Source organism: Arabidopsis lyrata (assembly GCF_000004255.2).
Source record: "Arabidopsis lyrata subsp. lyrata unplaced genomic scaffold ARALYscaffold_1, whole genome shotgun sequence".
In the NCBI taxonomy this organism is placed as follows: Eukaryota; Viridiplantae; Streptophyta; class Magnoliopsida; order Brassicales; family Brassicaceae; genus Arabidopsis; species Arabidopsis lyrata.
Window position 1 is genome coordinate 26,470,526 of NW_003302555.1, and position 11,258 is coordinate 26,481,783.

Genomic DNA, 11,258 nt, shown 5'->3' on the forward strand with positions numbered 1-11,258 from the left:
CCTAAAACATAAATTGCCTAATTAAGGTTATTAAAAAGTTAAATGTGTTATTACTATACAAATATAGCTCATAAGCATATTTAAAAAGCAAATCACCATTGTAAATTCGGGTCCCTTGTAGTTAGAAGGAAAAAAGTGAAATATAGATCATGCATGTGTAGGTGGGCTGATGAATCCAATGAGCCGACATCTTAACTTAGGATACCCTTTCATGTCTTCGTCGTCTCTTTGTTTGTTGTTTTCTAGTCAAAACCTTTTTTATATACAAAATACAAAAATAAATCGAGATCTAATTGACTTATAAAAAGCTTATGCATTGCATGTTCAAGACCATTTTTCTATAAATTTTTTAAAATGATAGGTTAACATCAGACAATACAATATCCATTCCACTCTTTTCATATTCTACATACAAATCTTTTAACTAAAAATAAAACACGTACACCAATAATTCATTTATTGAAACATTTTTGTTTTTTTTTTTTAAATAATTTTAAAATATTCTTTAATCATATATTCCCAACGTCTCTCTGCAACAACACGCACCTCCAGCTAGAGCTCTCTCCCTCCCCATGTAGTTTAGGGAAACGCTCTCCCACGCGCTAATACGCGCATACACTCCACTCTCTAATAATACGACGTCGTGTTTAGTCTTATACCGTTGACCAATACGCATGGGTTTTACAAATATACGTATTCATCTACTCATCTTCTCTCTCTCTCTCTCGCGTTTCAGTCACAAGACTCTCACAACAAAGCGATTTTTTGCTTCACGAACTCAAACCTCTCTCTCTCTTTCTCTCCGAGTCACGCATTTTCGTCTGTGATTCTCGAGCTCTTGTGGGTTCTCTCCGAGATTTTTGGTCGGTTCTTCACGTTTTTGAAAAGCTTTGTCTATGGCGGTGATTAAGTGATGAAAGTCACCGGAAAGCCGTATTCGACGGCGACATTACCGGCCTTTGAGTCGGATAAGAATCTCTTCTCTCACGGTCCAGATCTCAGAGCTATACAAAGAGCTACTACTGTCACTAAACGTCGAGCAAGGAACCCGAGTTTGACTCGTCAGCGAAGATCCGTTGCTTCTGGTGGCAGACGAAGCCGGCCGGAGACTCCGCTATTGAAATGGAAGGTGGAGGATCGTAATAAAGAGAGAAGCGGCGTTGTCGAAGACGATGATTACGAGGATGTTGGATGTAGTAATAATAACCAGGTTGCGAGGTCAGAGACTACTCGCCGCAAGGATCGGAGGAAAATCTCACGGCCTGTCTCTGTTAGGAAACTCGCCGCCGGGCTTTGGCGGTTGCAAGTTCCTGACGCTAGTTCCAGCGGCGGAGAAAGAAAGGGCAAAGACGGGTTAGGGTTTCAGGTACACTTTCAATTTTTTAATTTTTTGGAATCTTCTAGATTCTTGATATCCATTAGTTTTGGGGCATTTACTTAGAAATTGAATTGCTCTCATCTGCATTGTGAGAGAATAAGGTAGTTGTTATGGATGATCTCAATTTATTACCCAATTGGTGATTGCTTAACTTTGAAGTTGAAGTTTTTGACCACTGCTCTATCAAGTCCTTATCTCCTTTATTTGCATTATCAAACCTTTATGTTCCTTTCATGATTATCATCAATAAACCTACATATGTACAAGTCTTAGTCAGTCGATTGATGATTAGCATTCAATCATTTGGCGTTATCCGTTTAACTAGAGCTGTTTTGTTGATCTCATAGACTTGAATCATCTTTTGTTCAGATTTCTAATTATAACCATATATGCAATTAGAAAACCTTTTTAGTTTCCCAATGTCTAAGATTTAGTGAAAGATCTGATGAGTGCTCATATGGAGAAAGAAATTTATGTTCATTAGCTTTCTGTTTTAAGCAATCTTGTTGTTTCCTTGCAGGGAGGTGCTGGATACATGGGTGTTCCTTATCTTTATCACCATAGTGACAAACCTTCTGGTGGTCAAAGCAACAAGATAAGGCAGAACCCTAGCACTATTGCCACGACAAAAAATGGATTCTTGTGTAAGGTGTGTTGATCTTCTAAATCTTCTTAGTGTATATGATATTAGCTAAACAAGTAGATGTGTGTAGCATCAGACAGAAATACTTTGGATACCATGCATCCGTTGTCTATTTACTCTTCAAAGACTTAGAGCTTATTAGCATAATTGCAGTTGGAAATATGTTTTCAACCCTATAACTTTACCAATAAAGGGTATACACTATACTAATTGATAGGCGTATTTGATTGCAATTTTTTTGGTGTTATGATTTCTTTTCATTTTTAACCCGGTAAAAAATTATTTGAATGAAGTTTATTTTATTGAAGAGTTTGGAAATTTTCTCGTACTACCCCCGCCTGCAGAAAGGAAAAACTTAAATGAGATTGAGATTATGAATCTGTGACTTCAAGTTGGTTCTATGAGTCCTTGGTCAGTCTTACCTTTTTGGGCTATCGGTTTTCTAAAAGCTCTCATTATAACTCTTAACTTCGATATTCTTGTCCTAGTCCTTGAAGCTCCTTTTTGTTGTTGAACTTATGTTATGTAATCGGTTCTTTATGGTTTCTTGACCTCAATTCTTCTATTGCTTTCTTGTCAGCTCGAGCCTTCAATGCCATTTCCCCACTCGGCGATGGAGGGGGCGACAAAATGGGATCCTGTCTGCTTGGATACAATGGATGAAGTACACCAAATATATAGCAACATGAAGCGCATTGATCAGCAAGTGAATGCTGTATCATTGGTTTCTTCCCTTGAAGCAGAACTGGAGGAAGCACATGCTCGCATTGAAGATCTCGAGAGTGAGAAGCGATCTCATAAAAAGAAGCTTGAGCAGTTCTTGAGGAAAGTTAGCGAAGAGAGGGCTGCTTGGCGGAGCAGGGAGCACGAGAAGGTCCGGGCAATCATTGATGATATGAAAACTGATATGAACAGGGAGAAGAAAACCCGTCAGAGATTAGAAATTGTAAATCATAAACTAGTCAACGAGCTTGCAGATTCAAAGTTAGCTGTGAAGCGTTACATGCAAGACTACGAAAAGGAAAGGAAAGCCAGAGAATTGATTGAGGAAGTTTGCGACGAACTTGCAAAGGAAATAGGAGAAGATAAAGCTGAGATTGAAGCATTGAAGAGAGAATCCATGAGCCTAAGAGAAGAAGTAGACGATGAAAGAAGAATGCTGCAGATGGCTGAGGTCTGGCGTGAGGAACGTGTCCAAATGAAGCTTATTGATGCCAAAGTAGCACTTGAGGAAAGGTACTCACAAATGAATAAGCTTGTAGGAGATTTGGAATCTTTCCTTAGGTCAAGAGATATCGTGACAGATGTCAAAGAGGTGAGAGAGGCTGAGTTATTAAGAGAAACCGCTGCATCGGTTAATATCCAAGAAATCAAGGAATTTACATATGAGCCTGCAAACCCGGATGATATCTACGCGGTGTTTGAAGAAATGAATATCGGTGAAGCCCATGATAGAGAAATGGAGAAATCTGTTGCTTACAGTCCAACCAGCCACGGTTCTAAAATTCACACGGTAAGTCCAGATGCCAATTTGATGAACAAGAAAGGGAGACACTCAGATGCTTTTACTCACCAGAATGGAGACATAGAAGAAGATGATAGCGGTTGGGAAACAGTGAGCCACCTCGAAGAACAAGGATCGAGTTACTCACCAGATGGGAGCATTCCTTCTGTGAACAACAAGAATCACCATCACCGAGACAGCAACGCCTCGAGTGGTGGTACAGAGTCCCTAGGCAAAGTTTGGGATGAGACAATGACTCCAACCACAGAGATAAGCGAAGTGTGTTCCATTCCAAGACGGTCATCCAAAAAGGTTTCATCAATAGCAAAGCTTTGGAGATCATCAGGTGCAAGCAATGGAGATAGAGATAGCAATTACAAGGTAATATCAATGGAAGGTATGAATGGAGGAAGGGTTTCAAACGGGAGAAAATCAAGCGCGGGAATGGTTTCACCGGACAGAGTCTCGAGCAAAGGTGGATTCAGCCCGATGATGGATTTGGTTGGACAATGGAACTCTTCACCGGAATCTGCAAATCATCCTCATGTAAACCGAGGAGGAATGAAAGGTTGCATAGAATGGCCTAGAGGTGCACAGAAGAATAGTTTGAAGTCAAAACTCATTGAAGCACGGATCGAAAGCCAAAAGGTTCAGTTAAAGCATGTCCTTAAACAGAAGATTTAGGAGCCGAAACGGTTTTGGTCACAGCTGCGTGCGGTTCTCTAATCTTTCACCGGTGTCTGATTCTGTGTATGAAGTAATAATGTTCCGGGAAAGCAGTCGGAGCCAGCAAGCAGTTTGGACCGGATTTTAGATTTATGTATGTCATTTGGTCATTAGCAAGTAAGCAATGTGTACTCTAATATTATCTCATCATTATGGAAGAAAAACCTTTAGCAGATTAAGAGACGCTAATGTACCTTAGAGACTTGATCATCAATTTATATAAAGTATAGTTATTAGTTTCCTGCAAACTCACCAAATTTGCAAAGATGCACATGTTATGGCTCCAATTTGGATTATTGATATCACAAGAACCTGATTCGGTTAGACAATCTGGTAACGATTTAAGAAAATGACATAGGAAATAAATGAAAACAATACTATCCAACTACTCTGCACATATAGTGGAAATTTTTGTTTTTAACACAAAGAAAATGAATACAAAGAGGTTTAACTTTTTCATGACATTATTGGTGAGACAACAATGATCCTCCTCCTAAAGAGGATTTAACTAAAGAAAGATAACAACACAAGATAATTGCACAACAGACTGAACTTGAATAGTTGACACACAACATTAAAATTAAGCACATCATTTTCGTAATTTACTTTCTTGTTTCTTGGAATTGTATAAAAGAATCAAATCAATCATTCTCTTATTTGTATTCTTGAAAGTTGACATGACCAGTTGCTTGAGCATGTTCCACAGCTTCCTGTTTCAATTTCAAAATTCAAGCTCTGTGATCTATGAAATAATACCAAATGAAGAATTAAGAAGACAAAGCAAATGACCTTTTGTCCAATAACTCCAATTTGGCAAACACCGCAACGTAGAGTGAAGTTTGCAGTATCTGTGTAACTCCTTTTCCTGAAACAGATAAACCAAATCTCAGGGCTTAGTCTTGTTTCCTTAAGCCACATCTAACAAAACTATGGTTGACACTTATATACATTACCTTTGTTGGTCTTTTACTAGATTCAAAACAAGCCCTTCAATTGACCCGATGGATCTATCTTTACCAACTGGAAATATAGTCATATCAAAATCTTCCTCGGCTCCTTCAAATGGAGACAGCTGGAATATTGCAGCAAGGATATTATAAATAAGCCACCAGTTTTGGACCTTTGGTTAACAAGTTACTTTTTTCAATGGAGGATATATCAACTTACAGCGAGAGCATCGTAGTGAAGACCGTCATAGATCAGCATAACTCTTTCGTTGTAGTTTTTCGTCTGCAAAAGGGAACAGTCCTGTTTAATAAAGTTATTTTTCTTCAGAATTTGTATGTTTGAAGTGTGATGATTACCTGTCCATACAAGTCACATCGACTAGTTTGAATGTCGTAAGCTGCAATTTCTCGACCATAATAATCTGCTAATATCGACAGCTCAATCGCACCTACACAAAACAAAAGAAAATGGAAAGACATATCAATTCAAAATTACTAACCTTGCAAACATTATTAGCCATGAAAAATCGTGAACGGGGAGACATTTACCAACATATATCTATAACTAAATTCAGTTGAGAATCAATACTTAAATCAATTATGGAGAATCATGTTAAACAATATAGGCAAAAATACCTCCCCACTTCTCTGGATTGAGAATCCAAGCACAATATTCTTCATTGTGCTTCCCTAGAAATGCTTCATTATATTTCTCCTTGTTGCTTGCAACTGCTGCTGCTATCACCTTATCAAAATAGCACCACGCTAATGTTACTCGTGAAATTCACAAAGGGGTTACTTGAAATACACAATTCATGTGGTAACATTCCCCCAAGTAGAAGTACCTTTCGATTGTTTGGAATTGGATATTAACTATATCAAGATTGACTAAAGAACGGTATCAGTAACCTCTAAGCTTAAATACCTTATGAAGCTGATAAACTACAAAGCAAAAGAAGCTAAACAAACTTGAACAGATCAAAGAATGCTAATATAGATGAACAAACCTGTCTGAGCTCAGGAGATTTGTTTTTATCCTTGTCCATGACATAACTGTAGAAGAGAAACCTCAAAGAAAATCAAACACAAGCCTCAAAACATTTAGTAAAAACTTCTTCTTGACTCAAAAAGCTTATTAATTACCCGATTGCATTGAAGAGACAACTGTTGTCAGATGGTATAACTCTTCTCACAATGATTCCTTCCATGTTTTAATCTCAAACTATTTGCATTCCAAAAAAAACTCAATTAGTCCATAATTTATTTAAAAAACAAGGATGAGGAGGAGTCTTGATCTGATCTAATTCTCAGAATCGATAGGAACCAAATCAGATCCATAACCACAAGCATCATCATCATCAAAGCAACAGTAACGACAAAGTATACAATTTTTGCAAAATTAAGGTATAAAGATTGATTCTTGAGGATACCCAGATGAAAATGAACACCAAACGCGATGAAAGCAAAAAAAACTTGATATAGAACAAAGTTTGGTTCTTGGTTTTGAAGGAATAGAGAAACAAAAATCCAGAGATGTGAAGATAATTCCAGCCTAAAAGGAAAAAAAAATCCAAGATTGAAGAAAAGAATTTAAAATTGGATCCACCAAATAACCATGTGAATGAAAGGAAAATAAAGTTAGATAAGACAAAGAACTCACCGTTGGGCAAGAGATCTGATTCTTGGAATTCAAAAAAAAAAAAATCGTATTAGTGTTAAAAAAAATATATATATATGTAATTTTGGCGTTGGGACCAAGAAAAATAAATTTCATTTTTGTTCTTATAATCTCTTTTTTTTTTACTTTTTTGTTGGATGTTGTTAAATAAAATTTCTCTAAAATCTTTTCAAGTTGAGTTTACATGTATTTTGAAAAATTAGTATTCACTTTGCATTATTATATCATAATTAATCTTTAGTAAGTTTTGTTTGTGACATTTTTTTGTTCTTTTCATTTTTAATCTTTTATTCTTTGTTAACATCACTAAATTATGACTGAGCTATCCCATTATCGGTGGAGGCCATCAGACTATAGTGAGACATAACAGCAGAAGCATTCATATTTTACGTTCTTCTTTTACGTACGTACGTGTATCTGGTGTTGGTCTATAGGCTAACTTCAACGAAAAGTATGACGAGTAAATGAAGAAGTGGGGAGGTGGCATAACGGGATCCAAATCTCAATCCAAGACCAAGAAGCCAAAGAGAGTCTTCTTGTCTCTTTTGTTTTCATTAAAAACGAAGTATCGGATGATTTAATTTGAAGAGAGTTGTTTCCAATTGAATCAGTATGGTATTAATACAGTATTAGTTACTACTAATCTTTATAAGTGTTGCTGTTCAAAAGAATATAATACATTCTTTAATCTAATTCAAAACAAAAATCTCTTAAATTCCCTAAGAACATTGGATCCTAACACCAAACAGCATAAATTAACCCTCCTTTGATAACAAATTTCTGTAAATTATTTGGGGAATCAAATAATATAGGAGAACCCGCAGTAGCTAGGGATAACAACCTTTAACATTAATATTATCACAAGTCTTCGATTTCTCCTCAATACAAAGCTAAAACTAGCTAGGCCAACCAAACAAACTTAGATACTAACAGTTTCCCCGTCCTTAAACTCAATGTAATCATCGCTATTGTCATCTTGATCGAGATCACCAACAACACCTTCATTAAGACGGATATCCTTCGGAAGCTCACCATACACCTTGAGAAACCTTGCCTCATCAGGCATGAACTTGTGGATGACATCAGCTTTGTCATCTTGGTAGTCCCTCAGCCCAACAAGTATGATGTCACCGGCTGAGATCCAAACCTTCTTGTGCAAGGTACCACGGATATGGCAGAGACGTTTACTCCCGTCAACGCACGCAGCTTCACATCGGCCGTTGCCAAGCATACGAACAACTTGTGCATACATACTCTTGCCCGAATTCCTTATAGATAAGCTCGCGCTTGATATCGTCAGCTTCATTCTTTCCTCTCTTCTTGTTCTTTCCTCCCTTTCCCTTGTTCTTCGGCATGGTCTCTGCATTAAATTCAATTGTTAGCTAGCCCTACTATTTCAAAAAGACTTGCAAACAAAGCCGCCATCTCGATCTATAAAAAAAGAGAAAATAACTTTGGAAGAAAAATCCATTATATATAGTTTAAAAGGTAATGCAGCGGTAAATACGTTTGAAACTTCGAGTATCAATGGATCACGAGATTAGCAACCGTAGCTAAGAGTTCTCTGTTTTCTCAAGTATCAATGGATCAAGAGAATGGAGAATTCAAAGTCTTTAGTTAGAGAAAGCTTCTCTGTTTATTAATCAAAAACAACCCCTCCTCAAAGTTACAAGAATAAGAGTACTTATAAGAAAACCCTAGCTGCAGAAGCTTGGAGACAAAGCAACTAAACGACTTAGAACGTAAAAAGGAAATTAAATACCAAAGACGGTGGCAAAAGCCTAATCAACACCAAAGCCCAACGATAAAATAAACGACCCAATACATGTAAGTATACGCCACATCAAAAGGCCTGCTTAAAAGGGTTTATTCCAAAAATCTCTCTAACCACGCCTTCTCCATAACAGAGATACACATATCTAGGGATACATGCAGAACAAGAACACATGAGTATCACAACATGCATTTTTTATAAGTTGAGAAAGTAATTTCATCAATTAATAATCGAGACTAAGACTTCCACGCATAACAGAGATACACATATCTAAGGATATACTCAACAAGAAACTATCTCAAATTCTGTATGAGCAAAAAACTGTTTGAACAACAGATGCGTACGTCTCAATTCAAGACAACACAAAAATTGGCAAAATAGACAGAAAAGAATCAAAATCAGAACAAAAGATTTCCCGACCAAACACTTCATGTAACGAGGAGTGAATATAATCCTAATTCAACAACTAGAAACCCTAATTTTATATATCAAAATCAAACGTACCGATCGACACGAATAGATTCAAACGCTCAATGGATGGATCAACTTCAACCCTATTTCTGTGTAGCTACGTTGCTCTTCGTTTTCACCTTCTCGCTAGGTGACTCGATCGCTAGGTTACGTACTTAAGTCTTAAACCCTAAACGCGTGGATTTGGAAATTAATATAGCAAATGATGCAATATATTCAGTATATATATATATATATATATATATATATATATAGGTAATTAAAATAAGTTTAACAGGTTTTAAATAAATTTATTATTTTATATTTTCTTCTATTACAATTTACAAACAATTGTTATTTAAAGTAATTAATTTATATATTGTTGAAGTCTAAACAAGTTGTAATTAAAAGGAAAAGAGCTTTTATTAATCAGAAGTAAATATGAATTTTAGGTTATATATTATTTTTTTGTAATAAAATTGAGGTTATTAGGAAAGTAATTAGCACTTTTGAAAAGTTAAATTAGAAAATTAGGTAGTTTTTATTTCTTTATTCGAGAAGTAGGTAAGGTTTTTTTTTTTTTTTTGTGAGAAGACAAAGTGAAAGTAGAAAGACAGTATAATACTTTTGGTGAGAAGTATGTATTTTAATTTGAGAGCAAAATACCAATAGTTATACCGCAGAAGAAAAAGACAGTAAGAAACAAGAGAACAAGAGATATATAAACATTAATTTGAGATACTCAATTGGTTGTTCTCTTGATTCATCACAGTTCTGAGAAATAAAATATCAGATGTAATCAAGTACAAAGAATCCACATTCTTCTAAAAGCGTATGAACTCACAAAGTAATTAGGGACCAAAAAGTAATCAAAACCAGTAACAACTAACAACGCATTGAGTAAAACATTCTCCAGTTAAGTAAAAGATATTTATTTTTTTCTGAAAAATTCATGGGGTACAAGTAAAACTATCTCTAATTAAGTAAAACAAATTTTCTAAAAAATTCCCTAAGGACATTGGATCCTTACACCAAAGAGCATAAACCCTCCTTTGTTTTCCTCTGTTTTGGTTTCTTTATCTTTTGACTTCGAGCTAACGAAGTTTTCTGTTTTCATTCCTTCCTCTGAACTGTCATGAACCGTCATGCTTACTTCCTCAGCGACCACGGTGCCGTTGTCTGAAAAGTAATGAACATCGATCATCAAGAAGGTCTTGCTTTGACCTTCTAATGTCTTGACATTATTCGGGACATCACAAGTGTAAAAGACTATAACATCCTTCTCCTTGAGATTCTTCTCCTTCACGAAACTATTCCAGCCTCTGGTGAAGACAAAGCTCTGGCTACTTTTCCAGTAACAATACCTAAACTTCCATTGTCTCATTGCTCTGTCGTAAAACACAACCTCCACATCTTCCACAGATCCTCCTATTTCACCATCTTCTTTCTCGCTTTGATCATCGCTTATGAAAGGCATATACTTCACTGCATACTTCTTAGGTATCACAAGCCTATTTAGTTTTCCTACATCACTCGGTGTCAATTCCTTCTGAAAAAGCTGTGTGCAAGAAAAACACTTGTCAGATTCTTGATTTACTTCTCCTCGGACTTGTTTTGTTCCCCCGATGTTCATACTCGCAACAATCTGAGATCTGACTCTTAGAAAGTCTCTGAACTTGTGCGGGTAAGAACCGTCTCTGATCATGTTCAACACAGTCTCTGTTGTGTAGCAATCTTGAAAGTCTGGTTCGTGGACTGTGATATTAGACCAAGGGAAGTTCCTGTGCGAGTTAGCGTCAAAGCTCCGGAGTTTGATAGATGCACTATCGTAAGCCGTGGCGGCTTCAGCAGCGGATTTGAAAGTTCCAAGCCAAATCCTTTTGTGGTCTGCATAAATCTGAGCCCCCCAATGACCGTTCTGTTGCTGAACCACCCCTTTGTACTTGACATTGCCAGAAACCACAACCGTCTTTGTTGCAGACGAAACCACTAGGGCGTTTTCAGGTTCGTCATTAAGTCTCATGCGTTTCTTGAGAGGCAAGAAAGAGTCGCTTGAACTTGAAGACCCTGAAGTCTCCGTCTTTGCGTCGTCGATGTTGTTCATTGACATTATCAGAGAGAATTCAAGAAACAGAGTAATAGAGAGATACGAGAGACA

The 11,258-nt window shown here is 36.7% G+C and overlaps 3 protein-coding genes and 1 pseudogene across 4 annotated transcripts; 1 reads left to right on the forward strand and 3 right to left on the reverse strand.

The window, feature by feature from the left end:
• The first annotated feature begins 693 nt into the window (after positions 1-693).
• On the forward strand, positions 694-4,499 carry LOC9330328. The gene is made up of 3 exons (XM_002891541.2): positions 694-1,366; positions 1,899-2,027; positions 2,602-4,499. Exons 1-3 carry the CDS (start codon positions 914-916, stop codon positions 4,207-4,209), a joined length of 2,190 nt encoding a protein of 729 aa, XP_002891587.1. The 5' UTR covers positions 694-913; the 3' UTR covers positions 4,210-4,499.
• A 130-nt stretch (positions 4,500-4,629) lies between these two features.
• On the reverse strand, positions 4,630-6,884 carry LOC9327650 (ubiquitin thioesterase OTU1). 2 transcript variants are annotated; one of them, XM_021011590.1, is made up of 9 exons: positions 6,859-6,884; positions 6,342-6,420; positions 6,206-6,251; positions 5,835-5,943; positions 5,556-5,647; positions 5,419-5,481; positions 5,205-5,323; positions 5,041-5,116; positions 4,630-4,961 (listed from the first exon to the last, which is right to left on the reverse strand). In XM_021011590.1, the coding sequence occupies exons 2-9, from the start codon at positions 6,404-6,406 to the stop codon at positions 4,905-4,907; spliced, it is 627 nt and encodes a 208-aa protein (XP_020867249.1). In that variant the 5' UTR covers positions 6,407-6,420; positions 6,859-6,884; the 3' UTR covers positions 4,630-4,904. The 2 variants fall into 2 exon arrangements, with proteins under 2 accessions (XP_020867249.1, XP_002894267.1); XM_002894221.2 differs by lacking the exon at positions 6,859-6,884 and adding an exon at positions 6,629-6,807.
• An 856-nt stretch (positions 6,885-7,740) lies between these two features.
• On the reverse strand, positions 7,741-9,231 carry LOC9330329 (annotated as a pseudogene).
• Positions 9,232-10,109: 878 nt separating this feature from the next.
• LOC9330330 (AP2/ERF and B3 domain-containing transcription factor At1g50680) lies at positions 10,110-11,258 on the reverse strand. The gene has a single exon (XM_002894223.2). The coding sequence runs from the start codon at positions 11,208-11,210 to the stop codon at positions 10,110-10,112; it is 1,101 nt and encodes a 366-aa protein (XP_002894269.2). The 5' UTR covers positions 11,211-11,258.

Bases quoted from the DNA above. Each gene is read 5' to 3' on its own strand.
- LOC9327650 (XM_021011590.1), bottom strand. From the start codon at position 6,406: ATGGAAGGAATCATTGTGAGAAGAGTTATACCATCTGACAACAGTTGT. The intron at 5,648-5,834 runs GTATTTTTGCCT...TGTTTTGTGTAG, and splicing joins CAATCCAGAGAAGTGGGGAG to GTGCGATTGAGCTGTCGATA. The intron at 5,482-5,555 runs GTAATCATCACA...TCCCTTTTGCAG, and splicing joins GATGTGACTTGTATGGACAG to ACGAAAAACTACAACGAAAG.
- LOC9330330 (XM_002894223.2), bottom strand. From the start codon at position 11,210: ATGTCAATGAACAACATCGACGACGCAAAGACGGAGACTTCAGGGTCT.
- LOC9330328 (XM_002891541.2), top strand. From the start codon at position 914: ATGAAAGTCACCGGAAAGCCGTATTCGACGGCGACATTACCGGCCTTT. The intron at 1,367-1,898 runs GTACACTTTCAA...GTTTCCTTGCAG, and splicing joins AAGACGGGTTAGGGTTTCAG to GGAGGTGCTGGATACATGGG. The intron at 2,028-2,601 runs GTGTGTTGATCT...CTTTCTTGTCAG, and splicing joins AAAATGGATTCTTGTGTAAG to CTCGAGCCTTCAATGCCATT.